At 49.0% G+C, this 26682-nt stretch overlaps 2 protein-coding genes across 6 annotated transcripts in view; one reads left to right on the top strand and one right to left on the bottom strand.

The window, feature by feature from the left end:
- LIMD2 (LIM domain containing 2) overlaps positions 1 to 12720 on the top strand; it is a 13507-nt gene extending 787 nt beyond the window's left edge. Inside the window, exons 1-5 of one of the 2 annotated variants that reach the window (XM_010561374.1) lie at positions 6074 to 6166; positions 8298 to 8434; positions 11051 to 11095; positions 11355 to 11494; positions 12020 to 12720. In XM_010561374.1, coding sequence (XP_010559676.1) covers positions 8393 to 8434; positions 11051 to 11095; positions 11355 to 11494; positions 12020 to 12179 — 387 coding nt within the window. In that variant the 5' untranslated portion in view covers positions 6074 to 6166; positions 8298 to 8392 and the 3' untranslated portion in view covers positions 12180 to 12720. Of the gene's footprint in view, positions 1 to 6073; positions 6167 to 8297; positions 8435 to 11050; positions 11096 to 11354; positions 11495 to 12019 lie in introns of those variants that run through there. The other variant, XM_010561375.1, reaches the window with a different exon arrangement.
- An 8398-nt stretch (positions 12721 to 21118) lies between these two features.
- Positions 21119 to 26682, bottom strand: part of MAP3K3 (mitogen-activated protein kinase kinase kinase 3) — a 38341-nt gene continuing 32777 nt past the window's right edge. For all 4 annotated transcript variants that reach the window (XM_010561370.1, XM_010561371.1, XM_010561372.1 and 1 more), the window contains 2 exons: positions 25649 to 25826; positions 21119 to 23251 (listed from right to left, as the gene is read on the bottom strand). In XM_010561370.1, the coding sequence (XP_010559672.1) occupies positions 23023 to 23251; positions 25649 to 25826 (407 nt within the window). In that variant the 3' untranslated portion in view covers positions 21119 to 23022. The remainder of the gene's footprint in view (positions 23252 to 25648; positions 25827 to 26682) is intronic.

Here is a 26682-nt window from a genome sequence, read left to right as displayed (position 1 = left end):
GCGCCGGGAGGGGGGGGGGGGGTGGGTGAGCACCCCGTGCCCAGCATGAGCTGGGGGTCAAGGGGCTTGCACCCAGCAGATGATGGGGACAAGAGCGAGCGGAGGCCTGTGTTTGCCGGATCCGCTGCAGTGGGCATCTTGGGGTGCGGGGTTTCAGGGCTCGCGCTGCCCGTTTGGGCTGTAATTCCCTCTTTGTTGTGTGCTGCAGTACATGCCGGAGGGGGGCTGGACAGATCCATTTTATTAAGCTGATCAGAAAGAGGAGAGATGGAAGAAAACCTGTTAGATCCCGACTCCCTTATCCCCCTTCATTAATGCCTGCTAATTCTCAGTGGTGTGTCTCCTACCGCCTCATCCAGCCTGGCTTTAAACCTTTGCAGCGACAGGTCTTTCATCACTTCCCTGGGGAGGCTGTTGCATGACTGTGAGATTTAATAACAACACAAATACCCTGAGCTCTGACATAACCCTTAACAGCCAGGGATCTCCTAGGGCTTCACAAAGGAGAGCAGCTCTGTTTTCATTGGGGAAGGGGGGAAAGGAACTGAAAAAATGAAATTATTCGTCCACTGTCACCCCAAAATTAGCAGCAGAGCTGGGAATCAAGCTCAGGTCTCCCAAGTCCCAGTCCGGTGCTGTAATTACCATATTTTGAGCCAGTCTGATCTTTCTAATCCCCTGGGATCACTTGAGACCAGCTAGGCTACCTTGTAGGTCATATTTTTGATTGATTTTCTGCTGATTTTTTTTTCATGAGGTGGGCATTAGTTTTGAAAGAACATGATAATTCAGTAGCCTGGATCATGCCTTGGAAAACGGGCTTTGTCCACCAAAGACTTCGTGTGAGGGCTCTCGCAGGGAAGACATCTGGTGCCCCAGCTGAGCTGTTGTGTATTTAAAGCCAGGAGTAGCACATCTGCAGCATTATTAATGTAGATCACAAAATAATTGCAGGGCAACCGATCAAGCCTAGTCTGAAACAGCTCCAGCATTAACGTCCTTTTTAAATGGGAGCCCTACAAGAAGCAAATGCCCAGTTAAGAAGTGAGGGTCTGTCAGAACCAGCCTCTTGGGCTTTGCAAAGTGACTGGATGCATCTTCTTTTTCATACAACTTAAAACTAGGTTCCTGACCTTTTTTGGTCAACAAAAATCTCACGAGACATCTCATTAGGGAGGGGAGTTCCTCTTCTGGTTTCCTTCAGCGAGTCAGTCCTGTGAGCCTACAACTACCCCCTCCAGTCCTACATGGCAATGGAGTTTTTCTTTTCCTTTTTGCCCATCCTCAGCTTTTGCATGGTTGTTGTCCATTGTCAGACAGCTGCCATCTTCCCCCAGAGGTGTTGGCCTTTCACTTTCCAGTTAAGTAATTTTTATCTGCCATCTGGGGGTGTTGCAGAGCTTACCTAGCTGTTAGCAAAAGCTCTGGGATGGAAAAACATTAAATCTGGGTGAAGGGATTATTGCAATCAATATTAAGCACACTTTAGACATATTTCTGACTCCTCTGGTGTGCCCATAACCCTCTCCATATGGCCAGCTCAAGGGTTTTCAGACACACGGAGCCTCAGCAACCTCTGATGTGCCTCTCCAGGGCTTGCTTTTCCCAGCACACTCGTTGCTCTGCTGAAATCCCCTGGCCTTGCAGAGCACCAGATCCTATACTGGGCTGTATGGCATCTTGGGTCCTAAAAGGGAGGATGGAGGTGAAGGCTGAAAATGGACAGGGCAGCTCAATAAGAATGATCTTTTGAGAGATTTAATCTAGGAATATGATTTTGGTGGGGGTTTTTTTTGACACAATCTGCATTTGGACAGCAAACGCAGGAGGACACAGCAGCTCGCGCAGGGGTGGTGCGGAGGCAGGGACCACGGAAAGTGGTTGTGCTGTGTTTTGGGGTGCCTGGAACAGGACTCCTGCTCTTGCTGTGTCTGCAGATGGTGAAACAGCAGAAGCTCTCAGGAGGGGCTCTCTCAGAGCTCGGGAGATGGGCTAATCCACATAGGAAATGCCAGTCCAAAGTCTGGTTTTTTTTTACAGGTGATATTCCACAAGAGGAGATTAGCCAACATAACATTTACAGGTTATGTTTGGGGAAAGAGGAAATTACAGGCAATTACAGGTCCATTAATCGGAGTACAATAAAAGGTGATTTTCTAGAATAGGTTTTGGAAGACTCATCAAAGACATGGTATTGGGAAGCAGAATAAAATGCACTGTGGTTTTACCACATATCATGTCAAGTTGGCTCAGTATCTTCCTTGGGTATGATAACTGACTTCTGAAACAACAGAGGCTCATGGATCTAAGGAAAGCACTTGATACAGTGCCCCAAGGAAATTATTATTTTCGGTGGAGACAGGGAAGAGGATAGGTAAGAGACAGTAAAATGGAAGGACGCTTGGATCCTTCCACAAGGAGAGATCTAGGGACTGAACTTGTTAACAGTCCCTTTAGAAGTCAGGAGATCTGCCCATGGTGAGAAAAAGCAGATCAGCAAACAGGAAGGTGAGACTGGAGTTCTAGAAATGGCTAAAGGAGAGTTGTGCCAGAGCAGGCACTTGGGGAGTTGCAATATGAAGTTGCTGTAGCCTGGAGGGACCTTGGAAGTGGAAGGCACTGAAGAAGAAAGAGCATCTAGGATTTCTGGCAGAGGTGACAGAGGAAGAGCACATCAGGCCAGATGTTTTCGGGGTGGCAGAGAAGTATTTGTACCAGAATACAAAGGTCTCAGATCTCCTTCAGTGTGGTGCATTCAGGCCAGCTCACCTACTTGCAGTGGGCCACCAAGGTGGCTGTAGGAACAGAGAACCCACCTTATGAGAACAAATTAAAAGGAATTGCCTTCTCCTGCTAAAAAAAGACTGATAAGGAATGTGATTACTCTTTATGAATCTCTCTGAGAGGCAAATATTATGGTGGGAGAAGAACTAGGAACATAATGCCAGTATAATGGTAAATGGATCTACATTTATGTGGGAAACCAGAAGGTGAGGTTTCCAGGTGGAACATGGTTTATGGAAGAGACTACGGAAAAACTGAAAAGGGGAGGGAAGGAGCATGAACTGCTATTTGCCTATTGTGCTTGTTTGCACTACGTTTATTTTGCACTTAATTAGTACCACGCTGCAGAGCTTCCAAGTCTTTCTCCCAGTGAAGCAGTTTTGCCTAATGTCCAACCTGAACCTTCAAAGCTGCAATTTTTGGCCATTGCCGCTTTCTCTGTCATCTGGCACTACTGAGGATTTGTCTCTGCCTGGAAAAGAGGCTCTTCTCATCCTCCCAACAGGCTTTCTGCTGCATTTGTCTGCTCTATCTGAGCTCCTAGCAAGATAAGAGATCCCAGGGAGCAGAGACTCCCTTCAGACCATGATTTTTAATGGATGCCATTAAACACGGCCGCGGTCCCAGGAATGGGCTGCTCCGTGCTTCAGTTTCCACTTCTGGAAAACGGATGAATCCCAGCAGCATCCTCCTGCCCTGTCTGCCCCTTTGCTGGGAGGCAGGGGCTGGGGACCAGCCCGGTCCCCCTTGGCCCTGGTCCTTCCAGGGCCGTGCACCTCCTCCTCAGGGGAGGCAAGCCGAGGCAGGGACAAAGGTGGGAGACCAGAGCGGGTGGGCAGGGGCTTCCCTCGGGCTCCCTCCTCGCTTCTGCGGGTCCTCCATTGTTGCCCTGACAAAGGCAGCCCTGTTCCTCCCCACAACTATTCCTTGTCAGCATCCTTCAGCATTTCGGCTGCAGATTTCCTGCCCACTGGCAGCCTTTCAAGAGGCAGCCCGGGCGCGGAACGTGGACGGAAAGCGGATTAGTGGGGCAGGCTGGTGGAAGGTAGCTCCATGCCGTGGGGTGCAGGCTGTGACAGGTCCGTGTGGTGGGGCTTCTCTCCAGAAACCTGATGAACAGGGTAGTGGTGTCCCGGCTGCTCCTCCCTGGAGTCCTTCACCCTACATCAGGGACCTGCCCTGGGTCCCAAATACTGGTGAGGTCAAGTGGTTGGCTCGAAGCCACAGAAGGAGCCAAGATCTGAAGCTGAATTAAGGTCTTCCATGGCTAAAGCTGGAACCGTGACCACTGGGCTCACTCCATCATCCCCCCAAAACTGCATCTCGTTGTCTCTTTCCACGCTTGAGAAGCTGAAGCAGCACCGGGGATGCCATGCCCCCTTCCCTGGCGGTGCTGTGCCCGGTTCTGGTGCTGGCCTCTTTGACGCCGATTCCGCACCAGGCTTTGTTTCGTGGTGTGGATTGGCCATGAGGCTCAAGGCTGCTGAAACAGGGGCCGGTGAGCTGGGTGATTCCCAGGCTCGGGAGACAGGCTCTTCCAGCTCCTCTTCATCTCCATCCCACGCAGTCCTGCTGAGAGAGGCCATGGAGCTGGAGGGTCAGCGGCCATCCCGTGTGTGTAGGCTGCACTAATCCTGCACATGATGTCGGGGACATCAGTCCCCCCAGCAATCGGCTTAGCCCACGATTTCCCTGGGGAGAGGCCTGACAGCCTCTCCGAGGTGTTGAGCCCCTGCCCGTGCCTTTCTGCGCTGCTGGGGATACTCCGCGTCCTCCCGGGATGGAGGAGGAAAGGACTTGGATCCCCCCCCCCGCCATGCTTTGCCTTTGGGAAAGCCTCTTGCAATGGTACAGCGATCCCAGCAGTAAACATACACTTCACAGGGCTGCTAATGGGAACCATATGGCAGAAAGGGGCCTCTCGCCCTCCGCAGTCACGCTGCTTTCCTGTGCCGGAAACCCATCGGCTTTCGGAGAGGCCATTAGCCAGCGCCGGGCTGGGGGCCCGCTGAGAGCAGGCTGGCTCGGCAGCGAGGGCAGCCCAGGTGGCCCCGCCGGTGAGGGGAAGGGGGAAAAGGGGAGAAAGGCTCCCTGCACCCGTCCTGATGCTTCAGAGGCACATCCCCGTCAGGGGGTTTGGGGAATTTCCTTGAGGGACCACCCCAGATGCTTCATCTCCCTACGTCTGCTGCCAGGGTCAGGCAGGAAGGTGAGAGGGGAATGGGAGAGGCTGCTAGGCAAAAGCTCTGTGACCAAGGAGCTTCTGGGATGAACGTTGCCTTCCTTACCCCAAAACACTCCCTGTTCGGTGCTAAAAGACAGAGCCGCAGCACCTCTCTAGCTGCTCTCACGCGGCAGCAGGCACACGTCCCCTGCGGATGCCAGACAAGCTCCAAACCCAAGGTCCTGAGTCGAACACTAACTTGCTGAGATCACCAAAAAAACCACCCAGAACAGGACCGGCAGCTGCCAGTGATGACCTGGGCAGGCAGAGCTGGCAGCTTGGGCACTAAGTGCATCCCACTGGCTGTGGTCCCACGTCTCTGGAGCACACCAGGATCCACCTCCTTCTGTGTCTGCCATGCTGTGGCCACCACTGCTGCCATCAAAAGCTGCTCCGTCTCCCTGGGTAGATGGCACAGGCCCTGATCCCTTGGAGAAAGTTTTTTTTTGTCCACACCAGCCATCAGATGCTCCCAGGAGAGGCAGGAAGAACGGAGGCTGTAAGGCAAAGGGGTTCTCACCTTGTCCTGGGCCAAATACCTGAAACTGCTGGCTGCATAACCAGGAGAGGACAATCCTCTGCCCTGCTCTTCCCGGACTGCATAGATGGCCAAGAGCCTCAGGGAACAGAGGTTTGGAGAAGTCAGATCTAGCAGTTACAGTGCTCAGCCTCCACTGTGGAGACTTGGACTTGGCTTTCTTGCTTTGTCCCAGATGCCCTCTGCACTCCTCAGAAAATCAGCGAGCCCCCGCTGCTGCACACTGGAGGGTTGCCCTAGCAATTGGGAAGGCTTCATAACATCAGTGTGGCAGCATGTCCTTCAGCAAAGCCTGTGCCACCGGGGTTCCTCTGCTCACGGAGGCTTGAGTTGACTGCCTTGGGCTCAAATCCCATCCTGTGCAGACTAATGCCTCCTTGGAAGACCGATGACAGCAGCTGAGAGCCTCCTAGAAACCCTCCTGCCGTTTCTAACTTGTTCTGTTTCCTTTATCACTTCAGCACACCCTTCCCCTTTGAGATTTCTACTTTTGCTTCCTGTCCTTTGGCAGGAAGGATGTTTAGCAACTTCTACTCACATGCCCGTAGGGCAGCTACACCGAGGGGACCTCACGTTTGAAACGAAGGCTGGGAGAGTGTGGGCACGGGGCTGCGAGCAGGGTATGTGCACGGATGGGCAGAGGGATGGAGGCAGAGGGATGTTAAGAGGAAAGAGACCTGGAGGATGGGGCTGGATGAAGAACATCAAGCCATGGAGTAGGATAAATGGGATGGCATTGAAGGGAACAGGGTTTGGGGGCAAGAGAAGCAAAGGAACAAATAGTAGGTGGAAAGAGCCGGGGAGCGTGTGCTTATGGGAAAGGGCAAGAGGGGGATGATGGAGAGACTGAACCAAGGGAAAAAAGGTGGCGGGGGTAGGAGAACAAGATGAGCTGTGAGGGAAGAGGAAGGGAAGCTGGGGCTGGAGAAGTGTTTGTGGCAAAGGCAGGGGAGAAGGTGAAAGGCAGGTGAAAAGGGGGAGGGTTGTGCATCCGCATTGTAAGTATGCGTGGGGTAGGGACGCCAGGTTTTCTGGGTTCCTCAGGTTCCCCGCAGGGTCTGTGCTGGGCTGTAGGCACCATACAGACCCCATAGACATGAGATGGAAGGTCCTGTCTCAGGGAACAGGAGGCAGAGAGGGACTGTGGGCTTGGGCCATGAGCCCCTGCCGCAGGGGCTGCTCCTCGGCCAGCTCTGCCCCGACCCTCAGCACACGGCAGGTACGGCAGCAGCCGCCTGCACGCTGCCGTCCGCCCCGCTTGGCGAGCAGGAAATAACAAGCAAACCACAGAGGAGACGGGAAATGACTTAGGTAAAATAGGAGCCGTATTCTCAGATGAGGCTGTGAAATGTTTACGACGAGGGCCGCCCAGCCCCCCAGGGCTGCGAGGGGGAGCCCAGCTCACCCATCGCTGCTCGGGACCTGGAGCAAAACTCTCTCAACTCCGAAAGCAGCCGCTAACTTTGGGTGCTTTGCTGCGCACAGTGCAAGCCTGGTATCAGCTGCTGGGTGTTGGGACTTCTTAGGCAGCCAAAGAACCTCCCAAACCCGGGCATGTTTGCAAATGTCACTGTGAGATTGGTATTGGGGTGATATCCCCTGCCCCAAGCCCTCCACCCCGGCATGCCTTCTGCCTTGGGGCTTTCTCAGGGTCTACCCTAGCCCTTGGGCACCAGGAAAGTTTTGGGGGTGACAACATGAGGATGAGAGGTTTCAGCAGGAAAGGAAAGCAGCCCCAGACAGGAGTGGGAGGGGTGTGCTGGTTTGCCAGCCCCCCAGCACACCCCCATCATTGCAGAGCTGCACAGCCACCCCTTCACCCTCCTATTCCCTGCTCGGCTCCTCCCTCGGCATCATTTGCTCAACCCCACATCTCTCTCTTGCATATTCAAAACAGGGCTCAGCAAGCCTGATCTTTTATGGGTGTTTTGAAGGTAAGGTGCAATGGGGAAAAACCCCTGAGGATCTGTCAGTGCCTTTTTTTTTTTTTAAATGTTTTAAAAAAAATTTTACCAAAAGGGGTGATTTGTAATGCTGGTAGTTTTTTTTCTGTGCTGCATTAAAACTGGTCTGAGACCTGTCAAACTCACCCTCCTAGGCACTCAGCACATCACACAGAGGTCACAGATTACAGGTCTCAGCCTAAAGGCGATGTGGGCTCCCCAGAGAAGACAAAATCCCCATCACTCGCTCTGCTGAGCTGTGATCCACTCTGTTCAGCAAGGCTTTTCTGGGCTAAAATTAGACTAAAATCACAGTCCTTGCTCCAGCAACACAAGTTCTTCAGTGGCTATATTAGTGAAACACGCTGGTTTCGCTGCCTCGGCAGGACAGCGGCTCTGGCTGGGAGTTGTAGCCTTGCTGCTAACGGCTTGGCCATTGCCTTCCACGCGTGGGTTTGGAGCAGAAGCCATCACATCACCTTCTGCTCACATTTCCAGCGACCCTCTCCCATCCTAGCCCAATATCTTTGTATGGGACTAGAGGACTAAAGCTCAGTGCCCCAGCTCACCTGCCAGCTTCCTAAAACTGAGCAGTATTCCAGACCTGCATCTTCTCTCTGCCAGTCCAGTCTGGTGTGCCTAAATCTCTCGGATCCCTCAGGAAAGCTCTAGACCAAAGAGGCTGCGTTGACCCCATGGAGGAAGCTTTGAGCATGCTGCTGTCACGCACCAGCTCCTGCAGAGCTGTGCAGCTGCTGGGTTTGGGGTGATGAAACTAGCCACACTCCTGTTGACATTTCCTTTCCAGGTGTTGCAAGAGGTCTGTCTTAGACGCCTCCCCGGGGAACATCGGCCCACCAACTTCAAGCTCAGGATTAAACAGACGGAGGAGGGGAAGGAACCATGTTCCAGGCCACAGGACCCGCCAGCCCACCCCCAACTCATGTACGTAACATCCCCTGTGGTTTGTATGGGAATTTCAAACTGGCTTTTGGTTCTCAGGGATGGAGAGTGTGTACAGAAGCTGTATTCCGGACTGACATTTTAGGGTGATCAAAGGCACGGTCACTGCTACTCAGACAACAAAACCGGGGACAGGAATGTTCCAGCAGAAGGTGCTGTTTGCTGAGCACACTGCAGTGCCAGCATCCAGGCTCTGGTCGGTACAGAGCTGCTCACCCTGCTCTTGTCTCGAGTTGCTGTCTGTTTGTTTGTGTTTCCATGGCTTTCTGTGATCACAATTGAGACCATGCGAGCTGCTTAGGATTGGAGTGATTGGAGATGGAAAAACACAAAGGCTCAAGAACATCTCCTGCTGGGACAGGATATGGCCCTTCCCCGAGGGAGGATATATCAGATATGAAATAGATAGTGTGCCTGATCGGAGCCAGAAGGCTGCCGAGAAGTGACGAGCAACGGTGGATTGCCTGTAGCCTTGGGAACGGATGTATTCCAGCTCCAAAGAGGCAGCGTTTTCCTTAGCTCTGGTCAGCTGAGCCTGGAAACAGTATATTAAAACCTAACCCCCAGGAGAGCACCTGCGGTTGTTTTACCAGTGCCGAGGGATGCAACTGGTTTTACACAGCCTGAGTCTCCTCACTGCCCATGTCCCGCTGTTGACTTTGGCTTACTCACCCAGCCTTGTGGGAGTGAGAGGAAAATCACGTCCCTGACCTCAGTCAATGAGAGCAGCTGGGAAACGTCTGAGGAGGCAGCTCAGCAAAGTGAGAGTTTCCTGTGCGTCTCTTAGACAAACTGTTTCCAAAAATACAAAGGAGAAACGATGCGGGAGCGCAAAGCGGGAGGAATGGGGATGGAAGATGAGCATAGGGGAAGAGATAAGGGGCAGTGCTGGCCAAGCAGAGCCAAACCAGCAGCGAGAGGAAGGACAAGGAGGCAGCAGGGTGATGCTCTGGGGTCACAGTGCCCCAGCTTTGGGAACGAACAGCGCAGAGGGCAAGCCAGTCTGTCGTAAAGCAGTCCTGGCTGGTCCACACTTGCTAAAGTTATGTTTACCCCTTTGATCCTGACCGTTTGAAAGAAGAAGGGGGCATTTTCATCAGTGTGGAGGCAGGCTAAAACACTTTGCAGGTGGCTGACTGGGACCCGGTTGGTGCCTGTGCAAACAGCCAGCTTGGGGACGGAGCAGGACCGTGGGGCAAGCGAGGGGGAGGAAATTTGGGAGGAGATGACTTGTTGCAGCTGCAGATGTGAAAGCGTACAGAGACCCTGCTCCGAGATCCTGGGGGCAGAGGTACAGGTACCTCAGCGTTTGGATCTCTCAGCCCTGTTGCTCCTCCCGCAGCCGCAGGGTCCGAGTAAAATCTGCCCCTGCCAAGCTGCAGAACGCCGTGGAGCGTGTCTTCAGCTCTGACCGTGCCCCATTGCCCCTCCTGCCCTCCAGACACACACACAGAGCCTGTGGGGGACTCGAGGAGGATTTTCGATCTTGCCTACGGCGCAGGCGTTTCCTGCGTGACGGGCTGGTGACGGGGCTAGCAGAGGAGCTCAGAAACAAAACATCCGCTGAGGGCGAACCAGCACAACATGCTCCATGAGAGCAAGGGGCACCCCAGTCATGCTCTGGGGGAACTGGCAGCCTACTGCCCTCCAACTACAGGCCCTGTACACCTCCAGCAAGAGAAGGGTTAATTATCATTCTCCAGCCCCGTAAACGTTGGCTAGAAGGAGCAGGAGCAGCATCTCGCATCAAAGCGGAGCTGCTGTTGGTAGATGCATAAGAAAAGGTGACAGCAGGAGTTTTGCCAGAGGTTTGTGCTGCAGCAGCTCTACAAAGCTCTTTCTCCCCCTCTCTCCGCCTGCCACAGGCCCAAAACTGTCCCCCAGGGATGTGGAAGCAGGGCTCCTCTGCTTTGCTGCTGTTATTCCCGAGAGGTTAGTGCCAGCCCTCCGCGGGCTGAGACACGCACGGCAGTTGCACTGGGTAGCCAAGGACAGTAATCGATGCCTGCAAACGGTGAGAGCTACTCATCAGTGGCTGCTGGGAGCAAGGGAGAGTTGTCACCCCAGGGTTGTGCTCTGCAATGCCTACGCTGTGACAGCTCCTGGATCTGTGCTTGGGTGCTGCCACCACAGAAGAGGTCAGCTATACCTTGGCCACCGAAGAAATAAAGCCATGACATTCTCCTATGTCCAAGACAGTGGCCTCAGTGAGCAGTGCTGGATGAGAGCTGGCTGCTCTTCCCCCAGGGCTCCAGGCAAGTCCCACAGACTCCTGGTGCCTAGTTCCTTCTCTGCAATATGTCAACAGTTTTTCCTCTTTTTCTATTTTCCTCTCTTCCTTCTCTCTTTGGGAAAAGCACCACAGTGCAGGAAGGAACACACAGGAGGACTAGATGGAGGTCATGGCCTCTGGGCAAGTGAGCTCAGAGACAGTCACCATGTGCCTGTGACAGCCAGGCAGAGGCTGCTGGCGTGCCCCAAGGTCCTGCAGCTCAGCTGCCCGTACCAATCCTCCGCTGCTCCTCCTTAAGCGCAATTCAGCGCCAGGTTTGTCAGTCCAGGCTCTCATTTTGATTTCGCTTCTCTTTCTCTTCTTAGGAGGCAAAGAACAACTCAGGAGGCAGCACAGTGCAGCGCTCCAAGGTACCTGCCATTTTACCACATCCTACTGATTCACGGCAAGGGGGGAAGGACTGAAAGCCTGAGGCCCAAGCACCAATCCAGCCCAGCATCAGTTGGAGCAGTACAGGGAGGGCGAGGGGAGATGGGGCTGCTTAATTCCAACTGATGCTCCAGCAAATGGCAGCATGGATGTTAGGGAAGAGGGCTGTGGTGGGAGCCAGGCACAGGATATCCCAAACCTCTTCCTCATCCTCTCTCCCTTTGGTCTCCCCTTGCCCAGTCCTTCAGCCTGAAGGCACAAGTGAAGGAGATGTGCACTGCCTGCCAGAAAACCGTCTATCCCATGGAACGGCTGGTGGCGGATAAATTCGTCTTCCACAACACCTGCTTCTGCTGCAAGCACTGCCACACCAAGCTCAGGTGAGCCGGGTCGGGAGGCTGCTGCGGAGCTTGCTGACAGCGAGGTGGACGGGTGTCACTGCGGCTCTGCCCACCCTGGGTGCGGGATGCCCTTCCATGCACCCACCCATCACAGCCCTTCTTCTTGCTGGGTAGCTAAAGACCCCCAGCCCATTTGTCACAGCAAAAAAAAAAAAAAGGGCTTATCTGCCCACCTGGTCCCAAGTCTCAGCTAAATCCCATGTGGTATGGAAGAAGAGGTTTTTCCCCTTCTTGAGAGCAGCCCCAAGGTAACATGGAGCTGAGCCAGAGCTTCCCCCTAGATGACCCAGAGCCAAGGCTGAGCTGCCCTGCAGGACCCCCCCCCGCCCTTTACAGACCCCTCAGCAGCCCCTAACATCCTTAGCTGGCCGAAGGGAACAGTTGGACCTTCCTAAGGTTCCCTCCTCCTTCCTCCCCTATCCCAGTGCCCCCAAACTTCACACGCTCCCCCCCCAACCTGCGGCTGAGTCCCCGTGCCCAGCTAACCCTGCTCTCCTTCCCCAGCCTGGGCAGCTACGCGGCACTCCACGGGGAATTCTACTGCAAGCCCCACTTCCAGCAGCTCTTCAAGAGTAAAGGCAACTACGACGAGGGCTTTGGGCGCAAGCAGCACAAGGAGCTGTGGGTGCACAAGGAGGTGGAGAGTGGGACCAAGTCGGCGTGAGTGGGACCAGCCCACCCTTCCCTGGAGCCCAGCAGAGATGGCACGGAGCAGTGCTGAGCCGGGGGCTAACTGAGCTGATGTAAAGCAAAGGGGACCCAAGGGCCTGTGGGCAGAAAGGGAAGGGAGGCAGCCCAGTCCTCTTTGGACGATGTTTAGAGGGGTCCTACAGGCCATAAGGACAGGGCAGAGGTGACTGGGGTATAGCCCCCAGACCTGAAGCCCTCTCTCTGCCGGCCCCTCTTACTGATGAGGTCAGACCAGGACTTGCCCCCACGGGAACCCCAGCCCCAGTCATACATTTCAGGCCTGCCACCATGGAAAAGGAGATGATCTGGATCTTATAACCCAGCCTATAAGTCACAGCAGAGCTCCCAGCTCCCGCCACACCAATCCTGCCTTGCTGGGACTCTGAATAAAGAGGGTCCTTGGTTTACATCAGCTCAGTTCAGCTGGGATTGTTCAGCCTTAAGGATGTTGCCCTATGACTGTTTAACAGTGTTTGTCTTTTTTATATTTGCCTTTGATTGGTACGTTCTGCGCTGGAGCCTGGCACGGCAGCTTCATGCGTGACACTGCGCCATGCGCTCTTTTATTTTTGTAATACAAGGTTTCCGAGCCTTCGCTGTCTTGTCCTGTGTTCCCAGGGGCCTGGGGAGGTGGGGGTAGCGGTCAGGTCTGCCTTTTACTGCCCAGTTACTGTGGAAAGAGCTTCTGCCCATGCAGGATCAAGAAAGTATTCCTGGATACATGTGTGTAATGTTACGACTGAGGCAGACCGGTCCTTTGGGGACTGAACCCAGGATTTCAAATCGCACGCCAGCATTACTCCTGTGAGCTACACACCCCAGCTGTAACCGCACGCCAGCTTCCACATGGAGTCCAGACCACTCTCAAAGGGAATTCACTGTCCTATGAATTAGATCCACCCCTTTGCCCTGCATACATTTTGTGGCTTACTCGCTTCCCCCTCTGTATCAATAAATATTATGCCCTGCCTCCGCAAGCAGATGCCGGCTCAGTTCACTGCAGCCGGCGCAATGGGCAGGACCAGCATCAGAGCTGGGCTCACTGGTACAATACAAGGTCTGGTTTGGATCAACCCCCATCTGCTGAGCTGTGATGTCTGGACAGCATAGTCCATACAAATGAATGAGCCCAACAAGACCTGGCAGGCTGGAGAGCCTAATGTAGTGAAACCAGGTGAGTCTTTTTAATTATTATTTACCTCCTTCCTCCACACACGATTTGTAAGACTAGCTTGAAAGGGTAAGCATTCAGGAACCCCATGTCTTTCAAATGCTACGGGAAATAGGCTTTTCAGAGCCCACATGGCACAGAAACTAGCAGAGCCCACACATCAGAGCAACAGCCTTTGATATGAACAACAAGAGCCCCTATTCCGTCACTGACTGATAACATCAGCTCCCGCTGAGCATGTTCTGTCTGGGAGAATCCAGACACAGCCATGCAAACAGGAGCTAAGGATTGAAGAGGGGGAAAAAGATGGTTATGGGTAGTCCATAGGAGTCCCAGGAAGAACAGATGGTACATACAGAGATGTGTTTTTCACCCAGGTCGCTGTGGTCCTCCTCCCTCAAAACAAGTCCTTCGGGGCTCTGGGTATGCACCAACAGCCAGGCAGCATCTCCACAGCTCTCCTTCCCTGGCAAAGCTGGCTGCAGTCACACCTGATCTCAGGGAAAAGACATGTCGGATGACCCCAGGAGCCTGATGTCCCTCCTGTCAGACAAGTTATTTCTCCTGTTTAGTTAAGGGCTTTTTAAAGGGCAGGTCTGTGGGGACTGCCTGGAGATTTACACTGCCAGCACAGCAGGGACCCCATACAGACAGAGACCCCGGCAAGGCTCCAAGTGGGTTTCAGCCTCACCAAGTGCTTCAACCGTCCCCATCACGCAGGTGCTGCCGACTCCTCACACCAACACGAAGGCAGCAGATCGACACCACAACAAAAGCCGCTTCCTGAGCAGCCCTGCAGCATTCATTGTCATGAAACAAAACCCAAGCAGTCGCTGCTTTGCGGCGAGGGTCTTGTGATGCTCTTCGGGTTGCGGCCCCTTCCTTCCTAAGGTCGCCTTAGAAAATGAAAGCAGACTCCTCGGTTTCGCTTCCTGTTTCTTGCTGGCTTCACTTCCCGATTCCCTCACCTCGGCAGGCTGCTGCTCTTTTCTGCACAGCAGGGCAATCAGATACGAAGCCTTTTTAACTATACCAGACGATTTTGGGGGTTGGGGAGGGAGAAAAAACCCCCAGCTTTTAAATGTTGGGCTTTCAGTTAAAAAGAGAACATTAAGCAAGAAGAACAATGATGTTCCATTTCTCTCCTTCCCTCCCCAAAATTGAAATTTGGGATTTTGTCTAAAGACAATAGCACTCACCGTTCTCTACTTACCCCCTTCTCACATGGGCACAGGAAACTCATTGATGTAGCAGAAACGGAGGGAGAATGTGCGAGCACAAGAGGTGCGAGATCTCCAGCTTGTTACACGATCGTTTTCTGATTTTGAGAGCAGAAACCAACAACCAGGCTATATATTACCGAACAGGCTGCAGCAACCTGACCCAGGCAACCACAGTTCGGGGCGGGGGGGGAAGCGAATCTGATCAGTATCAGATTCACGCAGGGGGAGAGAGACGTTCGATACAGCTACGTTTCACAGAATGGCTGCTGCACACAAAGAAGAAGAATGGCAAACTCCTGCTTCCCTGATTAACATGCCAGGCTCTGCACACAGGGAAACCCTAGTGGTAACACACATAGGAAGAGGTTTTAAAGGCTTTGAGCTTATCTTATCTGCCTGATACATTTCAAAAGTGCACAGCCCTGCACAAATGATGGTGCACACTTTCCCAGGGCGTACCAGAAGAAGCAGCACTATAGAAACCCCAGCTTAAAATATCTTCAACTATGAGGTTTCTCTAAAACAGATTAAAACAAAAAAAAGCCCCAAACATTGTCTCTTTGTCCCTAATGTTTAGCTAAAATCCAGCTGATTTTATGATGAGACCTAGTTTCATGCCACTGGCACTGGAACCCTCCTTTCTGAATCACCCATACCCTTAATATACCTTTTGGGCAACACACGCAAAAATCCTGTTTCTGAGCAGACACAGTGACTTCTTACTGCAACACTCTCACTTCAAATCTCCATCTTTAAGCACAAGGGCTGTCTTCTCTCATTCCAGCTGCCAGCAGCCTCCCTTGACCAGCAGTCTAAACCAGCAATCTGTACGTATGGAGTTACCAGGGTTCAGGATGTTCAGACCCCACAGTTAGGGGTAAGATAACCGTGAAGAGAAGACAGGACCACAGGCTCTCAGCATATATAGCTGCCAATCATTATTACAGCTTTTTATTTGAAATTTTGAAGTGGCCAGAAGCCAGCCATCAACTTTGAGCGGTGGGGGGAAGCATCCTGCACTCCCCCTGGTGAGGCTGAGCAGCACTGCACAGCAGCACCACAGAGCGGCACCCCACGCCAGCCTGGGACCAAGATGGTTCAGAGCGATCTGGAGACAGCAGCTGTCCAGACAGCTGGGTTCAGAGAGAAACCTGCAGCATCTGGCAAGCGAAGCAAGAGCTAGGGAGATAGATAGTGCCTGCAACCTACGCAAGGATGCTGCAGAGTCGCACTCCGTTGAGATCAACTACTTAAAAGTTCCTTTCAAGTCATGACCTGGTCCCTCTTGGGGCTTCTTTCTGCTGCTCCAGCACAGCAGCTCCATGGGAAAATATCCCCAGCAGAGGAGCCAGAGAAGCAGCAAAAGTTGCAGCCAAAGCAGAGGATGCTACAGGTCTCTTGGGCTCCAAGGCGATGCAGCGAGAGCTCAACAACAGCCGCTTTAATAGTGGCCCAGGGTGTGTTGATGACTGCTGCAACACTTTAACTGGCCCTTAATTTGAAGCACGGAAAATGGCACACCGCCACCTGCGCTTCCTCTGCTCCAAAGCGCAGATCTGGTCTTGCCACTGAAGAAACAATGCAACTGAGGAGCAACAAATAACCTTTTTTTTTTTTTTGTATTACACACACCACAACTTTCTTTTGCATTTCCATGCAAGCACGAGGCTTCTGTTACCAACCTGCCTTTTAGCTCCAGAAAGGACATTTACGGAGCCTAAAAATTCAAGCCAACAGATTCACGTAATAAAAACTGTTTGGGGAAAAAATCAGCAAGAATCCATATACATCCATACCATCCAGATGTCCAGTTTTGGACAAGACACAGAGCACTAGGCAGAGATCAACAACAGAAGAACAAGTGACATGACAGCTAACCGTGCCAGCATTTCCTGAATATAATGCAACACACCCACACCCAAGCAATATTAAATCCAGAAGACATTGTTCCTAGTTTAGACTTTACTACCCTAATAGAAAGAGCCACAGTAGTGTAGCATAGCCAACCTCTTTGGAGATTTTAAATTATATTTGCTTCAGAACTGGACTTGGAGAGGAAAACACACCTTTAGCCACCTTCCCCTCAGCTACACTATGCATAACACAAATTATCGGAAATAAAAAAGGCAGTAGAGGTTTTTAGCTGCATTTCTTTTGTGCATTGGTCAGTGTTTTGTGGCTGATCATTTCTAACCTTCAACCCAAGCCTCCATATTCCTCTCCCAGCCCCTGCTCAACCACCACTTACAGACAGGCATGGTGAGGATTCAAGTCAGGACCACACACTATGTATTTATGGAAAGCAGAATTACTATAGAGCTACTTATTTTTGAGAGGAGGGAGTAGGAAGGGAGTCCAGGAGAAAACATGCCATCATAAAAGTGTAAGATGTGAATCTCATGTTCACAATGCAAACGTTACCCCTGAACACACCGAGTGGAAAGGAGGATGAAGGCATCAGCTTTGGGAAGGACCTCCTTGAGTAAAGGTAACCAAGAGTTTCCAAGTTCCTCCTTTAGCAAAGGGGATTTTCAGGTTCTAATGCACACAAGGAGGGTGTCAGGACATAGCAGGAGTGGTTATTTCTGGTTCCACAAGACATTTTTGTTCTGGGACAACTTCACTTGTCTGGTTCTCATCTGTTCTGGAACAGCACACAAGCGCCACGCATGTACTTGTTTCATGTGCAGTGGTTTCTATTGCATCAGCTTGTTAACCCATTTATTCTTATTTGCTCATATTTTACATTAACAAATATTTTGGTATCAAGTTGACATAGCAACAAGCTATACCATGGCCTGGGAAAAGGTGATTACAGGGAAGGTTGTGGTTAGGGCCCAGGGAGGCCGGCATCTCAAGGGACCATGGTGGCATTCAAACCACTGCTTAAGTGACTGTGACACTGAAGACTAGGAGCTGCATAAACAGATCCAGCAGTACCAGGAAAAAATGAGCATTTCAGCAAGTAGTGTAGATGAATTTTATAGGAGCACTATTTCTGTCCTTTCCTAAGATAGTATGCTGGAAAAAAAAAAAGCCTGAAAATATTTGGAAATGCGGTTACCCATTCCCTTGGCGTACTCTGGGACAGCGAAGCTTATCCTGTCCCAAATCCCGAGTATGCTCAATGCAAGACTACCTGGTTTCCTCCACTTCTGCTGGGAGGCTTCAGTTCTGGAAGGGAGCTCATGATATCTCACATTTGTCTGAAGTCCAGAGGCCTTTCTTCTCCAAATTTCTGCTTTCTAAAAGGACTGGACAACACATTCAAAGGAGAAACAGTTCAGGAACCTTTAACTGTTTCCAGGTATTTAGAATAAATGTGTTTTCAAGGAGCCTGAGCTTCACAAGCTAGACCTGGCGTACCCCACTTAGCAAGCTACTCTGGGTTATTCCCTATAGAGTTCCCAGCTGGAGCGAAACACAGCAGGGAATCAGACATTATCATACTAACCATCTCCTCCTGGTCATGTTACCAACTGCCTTCTCCCCACCTGATGACAATCTACCCTGCTAAACACTGAAAAATCAAGAACATTTACAGACCAAGACCTGGAGTAAAGAACTCACCACCACAGCTGAATCCAAATGCAAACCTCAGCTCCTGCTCTCCATCAGTACAATCTCCACATGAAGTGCCAATAAACCAGTCACAGCTACTCTCCTGCAAGGTGAAATGAAGATGTTCCTATTTTTACACATTAACAAGACAGACGGGAGCCATTCTACCTCTCTCTTTGAAGAGTGAAAATGAATGAATATGACCTTCCTCAGGGGCAGCCTTGTGGAGGACACACACTTAACCTGATCCAAGAAGCAATGCTTCACGAATTGGACGCTTCTCCACCTGTCCTAAAGAATAAACTCCTGAAAGGAAAAATTTCCTCCTTCAGTTAAGGTCCTTGGTTAGAAGGAAAACTAGTTAATTGTCTTACTCACTTATCTCGAGGCACCACTCATACAGGAAATAAGAGACACTGTATCACAAACAACCACCAAAAAGGCTTTCATATAAATGATAATTTTATTGTAAATAAAACGATACAATGGCCTGGCTTTGCACTGCAAGCCCCCGGTCGGTATATATAGACTACTGGTTCAAGGTCTTCTGCACAATCCAGGTTAAAGCAATTTCTCCCTGCTCTGCACAGTTTATGTCAGACAGGTATTGATAGTTATTAAAGTCCTTTTCCTCATTTCTGAACTGCCCCCCTAGGCACATCTACGTTTTCTAACTGGGAAATTCAGAGCTCTTAGTCAGATTTGCTCCTAAACAAGGCTGGGGTTTAAAGACCTGAAGCCCAAACACCATTAAACCACAGAGGACATCTATTTTATTCTGAAAATTAAAGACAGACTGAACGCTCCCAGCTCCACGGGCAGGTACCAAGGTGACAGCCACAGGACCGTACATATTCAAATATATAAAACCTTTCCATCCAGCAGCTATTAACCTAAGCACCAATCACTGGGATCTCATTCAGCCCCCCCGGTACAGCTCTAAGTATCTGGCCTTTGCCTACTAGAGAAAGTGTATACAGCAGGAATATATATTTACTGAGGTTTCACAAGTTATCCTGGCTTTCTGGGCACCTGGAAATAACATGTATCACCTGAGCAGGTACCAATTTCCCTCTTGGTCAATTTGTTTTGGTAATTAATGGCTAAGGGAACTGTTTGGAGCTTCTTCAAGTCCATTGGAATACTAATCAAAAAAATATGAAAAAAATCCAAATTGCTGCAAGCTATCACCACTAGAATAGGCAAAGATCAGATTTACTGGAGAACAAGCAAATAACCTGGAATGCACAGAATCGTCACACCGAGACCAAAATGCCAATAGTTTGTTTCCTAACAAGCTCAGGGACAGCCAAATTCCCCATTCCCCCCAAGTTCCTCTCTGATGGGAATCTCAGACATTTTCCTGCTCAGCTTCAACTGTTTCAGAATAATGGGACTCCTACAAGATATTTTTCTTCAGACAGAGTATTCTCCATTTCTGCAGCACCTTCCATCAAGGATCCCAATACTCAATATTCACTATATAGCCCTCCCTGGAAGGAATAGCAGAAAACACAACATGACATCTGGAATGGACACAATAGCTTATTGTTAGCCTGGCACTCCTCCTCCACTGTCCCCTAAATGAGTTTATTCCCATTTTTTTCCAATTCTGCCAGGATAAAGAGGCCAGATGTAATTCAATTTAGAAGTATAATTACATTTATGTCCACTTGAAACTTTTTTGCTGCCAGGGCCGTGCTAAGAGACTGTAGTATAAGTGTCAGCCCCAAGCTTAATCACCACAGCAGTGGACTTAAGAATCCAGATCTTCCTTTTCCATAATCAAGAGGGCTGTGAGGAAACAAAGAAAGCATTTTGGCTTGGCTCTACTCGTTATAAACCATCAGCAAATTCTCTGCAAAACCAGCTGCTTTTTTTCCTTTTTAAATTCATAAAGGCGTCAAATTTATTTCCCATCCTCCCCCCTACCCCGTAACAGTCGAGTCGATATATATAAAAATCACCAAATATGATCTTTTACGATATAAATAAAAAAAAAAAAGTATGAGGCATCACCGTTTACATGATGTAAAAAGAGCTAAAAAAGAGCGATATAAACTACATTCATAAAAGTGCATCTCCAAACATACAAGTAATGCTTTGGCTTGTTCCTGTGCCGAACGGGTGGCATTGGGTCAGGTACTGGAATACAAGAAATCCAAGATGGCACCCCATGTTCTCTGTCACTGTACAATTGCTATTTACTTCCATTAATACAGACTGGAATACAAGTGTATACACAGAGTAGGCACATTTCAGCATAGGTGGTAGGAAGGACCAGAAGCTCTGGTGGGGAGAGGACTGAGCCCATCAGTCCACGATGCTCTTTGCTCTGCTCTGGAACAGCCTTCCATGACACGTATGAGGTAAAAGCCACAACAGATCCTGAGGATTTAGTTGCTTTGAAACATTAAGAGTTACACCATCTCCTCATGCCCTATTCTCTCCCAAAACACAATGTGTGGGATAGCAAGGAAAGACCATGGAAAAAGGTCTCAGTTTGTTGAGGACAAGCCAAGGGTAGAGAGAAATCTATGCAGACAGGATCACTGCACTCTTGGTTGCTGGCTGTACGTCTGCAGGGTAAAGTGTGATGAATAGAAGATTCCAATCTTTGGTATATTTAGGTGCTAGCTGCAAGGCTTGAAGAGTGCTACCAGGCCCCACAGGAGTGCTGACCACCCTACTTCTGTCATCAAGACTACAGGAATGATTTCACATTCCTCTGCAGCATACACAGCCGTTTACACCACAGACAGCAAAGTGGTGTAAAATGCTCCCTAAAACAGAGTAGAAGTGTCATGCCCTCGCTTCCCTTCGGTGCAAGCGACAGTGAAGTGAAGGCCAAAAATCAGGCCATGTGTCTTGACAATTTGGAGTCAAGTTCCAGGTTTGGAAAAGATCAATAGAAGTGCTCTCACTAGAATTAAATAAATTACGGAACAAGGGCTTTCATAAAAGATATCCCCCTAAGTGCCTGCAACCTCAACAGTGCATCTTTGTAGTAGTGCAGGAGAGCCTGAAAGTGAAACCATTAGCTTGCTTTCACTGATTACACATTGCTCTGAGTTTGGCACAGAAAAAACTTCAGATTGTTAAACTCTTTCAGGGCTTTTGGTCGTTTGGGGTTTTTTAGGGTTCTTTTTTTCCTCTTTTAATTCAACACAATATTTCTCATGTGTTCAAGGAGCTTGGTTTCATTAAAACTTGCCTTATCCTGCTATTAGCATTCACTTAAAAGCTGTTAATTTTACTGCATTATGAAAGCAATTTTCAAGTTTTTATGGGGGAGAAGAGTGGAGGTATGTGGAGCCTTAATACGGTTTCCAATACAAGAGCAGAACAACTTTAGCGTTGCTCTATAGAACAGTATTTTAGCTAATAATACATTTGCTTTTCTTAGTTTAATTTCACACAGATAACTTATAATTACTCCATGAATCCCCAGCACTTAAAAACTGCTAGTCTTTTATGAGTAAAGTAAGGACTATTAGTGCCCCAATCAACATACAGTATTTGAGGCCAGTAAGCCATCAGGAACTCAGTTCTCAGAGACGTGGTACCTTTCAAAGGCAAAAACACTTGGATGCATTTTGCTGGTACCTGCATGGGAATCTCCAGTTAATTTAAAAAATATGCTAGCATTACAAATGTTCTCTCTGGTTCACTGTTTGACTTAACTCGTACAAAAGCTTATTTAAATAGGGCCATAACATTTTATGGAAATCTTAAATGAACACTTGCGCACCTGTAAAACAAAACACACACACTGAAGGGTCGAGCTTGATTCTAACTTACTGTGCACAAGTAAAACTAGTGTCCAGCAAATTCTCCCCATGAAAAACTCGATTTTCCATTAGGCCACGTCCTCAAAGAAACACATAAGCTTTTCCTGAAGTAAATTCCTGGGCACCAGATGAACCATCTTTGGTTTAAAGGATGGTAAAAAGTTACCAGCCAAAAAAATAGGTGCAACAGAAAGCTGTTCTGCAGAACTCCCTTCGAGAAGGGTTTTGTTTAGACCCAGCAGTCCCAGGGAGATGAAGCAGGAGCACAGATTTGTTGGCTATTGAGGACACAAACTAACCGACACTGTCTTAATGCTAGGACAGATCAAGCCTTGGAAATCAAGCTCTGGATTTTCTAACATCAGTGGGAGAGCCCTTATCTTAGGCCCTGGAGTGACTGCATTCTGCTGAAACTTTTCTGATTATCCTGACATTTAGCTAGAAAGACCTCCCTCACCCCCATCCCAAAATCCATGGTTTCATTATAAAATAACACTATTCACATACTTTTGAATCAATATTTTCTGAACACCTTCAGATGCTGAATACTTAAGAAGAAAAATATATAATTATATAGCGAGCGCATGCTCAATGACACATGGCTTTTTGCTGGATTCATGTACTATAGATGCCTCTAAAGCCCTAGCAGTCTGGACAACAGCGACCCACACGTAGAGAGCTGGTCTGGATGGCTGTTGCACGTTTCTGTTCTGAAGAGTGTAGCTCTTCCAGTTCCCACCTTGGTTCAGATTTCTTCTATGTTCAATGAGACACTTCTTATATTCCCATTCTTGGGCCTACAGAAAACATGCAGCCAGCTGCAATCTCACATCAAGGTAACTAGGGCAAAAAATGCAGCTCTGTTTAGACAGCTGTCGGTAGAATAAACATTAGTCCAGCAAACAAAGGTATCAGGCACAAGAGCAGACCCTAGGTTCCTTGGCATAATTTCCCCAAAGGACTAGGACAGCTGAGTTGGCATTTTGAAGATGCAGCACCACAACGGGCAGTTGCAACTAGACCAGACGGGGCACTGAAAGCCCAGCAGGAGCTGCTAGCAAGGGAGGTAATTCAGTACTGGAGCTGTGCAAACTGATGTCTGAGCAGCTCTTCAGCAGAGGGTCTGTGCCTGGCTTCCACAAAGATCTGCTTTAGAAAGTCCCGGCAATGTTCTGATATGTGGGAGGGGAGCTGGGGGTTGGTTGGTTGGGTGGCGATTTTGAAAATGGCTGCCATGGCTTCGTACTCTGCCCAGGGTGGTTTCTCTGTCAGCATTTCCACAACAGTACACCCGAGGCTCCTGGAAAAGGAGACAGGAAAAAAGTGAGAATTGACTCACACAATAATGCACAGTGTTCAGAGAGAACTTCCAAGCAGCCAACATCAAGGTACAGCTCTGCTCTGAAAACAGCTATAAAATGGCTTTGTGCTCAGCAAACCCCATGTGTGCACAGATTCTGAGCCAGACCTGCCAACGTTGCTGCTTTTACTACTGTCAGGCTAGCAGTAAAGTGCTGAGACAGGGAGGCTGGTTTCCACTGTGGTTCTTACTGCACCAAAAACTGTGAAGTGTCATCTGTCTGGCTCTCCTTAGCTCAAATTCTACTCAGTAAACATCTGCATTAACAACAGGGGACAAGAGGTGCACACGAGATGTGCCTGAAGGTGTCGTTTGACCTCAGTGGTATTTTGGGTGCTGCTGCTACTGTTACATCTCAAAGGCACTTGCTGAGTTGCAAAGTAGAAAACATACTTTTTAACCAAGGTCCAGTGAATCAGAGCTGGTTGACCCCACAAAGCCATTTCAGCAAAATCCCTTTTCAGTGTACAGCCTCAGAATGCCCACGTGGGAAAAAACCCCCTAATATCTCCACTTCGCAAGAAACCAAGCACTGTAGACAGTCAAAAAATAATTAAAGTCTTAACAGCTCCAAACTGAGAAGGCAGTAAGTTAAAACGCCAGTAGGGCAGATACATCAATTAAGGCAAAACACTCCTAGTAAAGTTAATGGGGCTCTGCAGGCTACTTCAAGGCAAGAATGTGATTATGGGGACAGACACGGCTGAGCCACCTTTCTGAAGCAAGCGTGACACCAATACTTTCACAGGGAAGATGGGTTTCTCTAGTACTGCAGTGATTGGTTTTTGTTCAAAAAGGATTAATTGCTTCCTCCAGGCCACAGATTAAGCAGAAGCAGTTAGTGAACTTCTCCTATCAAGTCCTGTGTTTTGATCACATCGTTCCATTAAAAAGGCAAAACTGCCTCTTCTACCTTTAAACTAAACCCTCTTTTGAAGTGAAAAGCAAAGAAAAGACATTTTCAGAGGCAGACTTGCATCAATTGCCAAGATGAGGAAGGAAAGGAATTAAATCCAGTGAATATGCAAGAAATGACTTCTTGACAAGGTTTAAAATCCAACGTGAAAATTTTACACTGGTTTCCAGCCATTTAAGACTTACTAGAAGAGAGTACAGAAAATGCAAACCATGTGTGCTGAAGTGCTGGGGGTTTGCTCAAGAGCAAGCAGGGATATATTATTGTTTAGACTGATTTATACCGTTTTAGCAGATCCGGTTTCTTTAAGATATTCAGCAAACAGCAGGAATGTTTTTCATGTCAAGTCACTCCAGCAATAACAAATAGCTCACATATTCTGCTATTTAGGAAAAAGAAAATTGGAGAGGGGCCTGCAGCAGTGGCAGAAAGCCAGGTGGATAGATTTGTTACGTCTTTGAGCCTCTCGGCCATACGCGTCCACCCTGGGACTAACGCTGCACTGGAAAATTCTGACCCCCCCTAAATAATGATCAGGATTGTAGGAACTGGAGCCTAGCCAACAGCAGCATCTCTTTGATGGGAATGGACCGATGTCAGCACCAAGAGGAAATCCACAACTGCATCAACCCGGGGGAAGGGCACGTGCTCCATTCTCTCCCCCAGCATCCCAACTGGGAGAGTCTGCAGAACTTAACTCTTTGCATACGAGACACGTTTCAGCTATGTTTCCACTCACTGCTTGTACAGGAAATAGCATAGGCCTTGCTTTACTGTGGAGAGACAAACATACCTTTTGTTGCTGTCATTTAGTTTAGTTTTATAATCTCACCTTTTTAAAGCCTCCAAAATCAACATTTTGACACAGGACCATTTTGCTCTTTCCGTTTGATAGAGGCTGTTTCTTGGCTATGCCAATAATAGCATGGCTACAGTTTCCATTCATGCATACTTGAGATCACCTCTGATCTGACCTGTATCTTTTGTGTTATTCCAGGTTTGGGCATCCTTCCTTTAAAGCTCAAATTCTATTCCTTTCATTTCCAGTGTGTTATAAGCATACCTCTCATCTTATAATCAAATGAATGGACTCTCCCTAAACAACCTTCAGTCTCTCTTACAAGGTATATTAAAGGATGGAAACCTCGCACCAGTCAGAAAACAGAAAATCAGCTATCAGTTTGAGGGAGGAACGAGTGGGAATTGTTCCTGAAAAACTAAACTAGCAGTTGTGTGTTGACATTGCAAAGCACAGCCTCCAGCAGGTCATGTCTTGAGTTCAAATCAACTACTTCAGTTCGCCTTAAACTTTTGATCCAGACAAAATCTGCTTTTGGATATATGGACGACAGAATGTATATGTCTTATCTCGCTCCAGAAAAGCTGTAAATTGATCTATGGACAGAAAGTTAAAGCCTCACCATACATCCGCTTTTCTTCCATAGCCTTCTCCGCTGATCACCTCTGGGCTCATCCAATATGGCGTGCCAGTGACAGAGCGGATGCCTGTTCCAGACATACAGATTGTCTGCAGCCGTTTGCTGGCCCCAAAGTCCCCAAGCTTCACATTCCCAGCAGAGTCACGGAGAATATTGGCTCCTGGACAAAAAACAAAGAATGGAGACAGCTGTTTTCATGCAATCCAGCTGTTGGATCTGCAGCCTACAGAGCTGATATCCAACCCAGAAATACCCATGCTCATGGTATGGCTTTTTCCCCATTAAGCCTCAGGTGACCTGCTAAACATCATTTCTTTAATTCAGGCTGTAGACAAGCCAAATGCTAATGGCTGCAAATGGGAAAAACTTCAGGGGAAAAACACAAGGAAGTGAAGGGGGAAGGGAAATGAGAGCTGAGTCAGCACCGTCATTGTTACACTGCCTGTAAACAGCTCAGCCTATGCAGGGCCCCCAGGCCAATGGCTTAGATAGTACATAGCTGTGTAGTATAACCATTGCTTTCTGGTCAGCTGGGTAACAGATGTAGCTAGTTAAACCACTTTGAACTCCTACAATAAACAAGTCCATCTCCACTTTACTTGGTCAGATGTCCTGAACACAAAACACCAGGGAAAAAAGCAAAGCTTAAGCGCTTAGCTTGAATGTGGACACAAACTAAGGCTTAGACACCAAAAAAAAGTCTTCCTTCAAAGCCGCAATAAGATTAAGAAACCTGTGTTGCTATTATCTGGTACGTGCTTATGTGAAATCCTTCTGCCCTCAAATAAAATGCACTTGTGTTGGGACATAGCTTTATCACTTCACTTCCCCACTGAAGAGCTGAACTCAGCGTAACAAGTCCATCCAGCACCCTGGAGGCAAGTTAACAGTTTGGCTTAGATGGGTGCAAACTAGTGAATAACTCACCAGGTAGGAAATCATTTGGTAAAGAGCACCACATGAGCAGCATACAAGGTGTTATTCAAGAATCAGCAGCTCATTTCCCTTTGCCAGCC

This window comes from Haliaeetus leucocephalus, unplaced genomic scaffold (assembly GCF_000737465.1).
Source record: "Haliaeetus leucocephalus isolate CR32 unplaced genomic scaffold, Haliaeetus_leucocephalus-4.0 Scaffold144, whole genome shotgun sequence".
NCBI lineage: Eukaryota > Metazoa > Chordata > Aves > Accipitriformes > Accipitridae > Haliaeetus > Haliaeetus leucocephalus.
The sequence above is the reverse complement of the archived record's forward strand: the minus strand, read 5'-3'. Positions and strand labels throughout refer to the sequence as shown.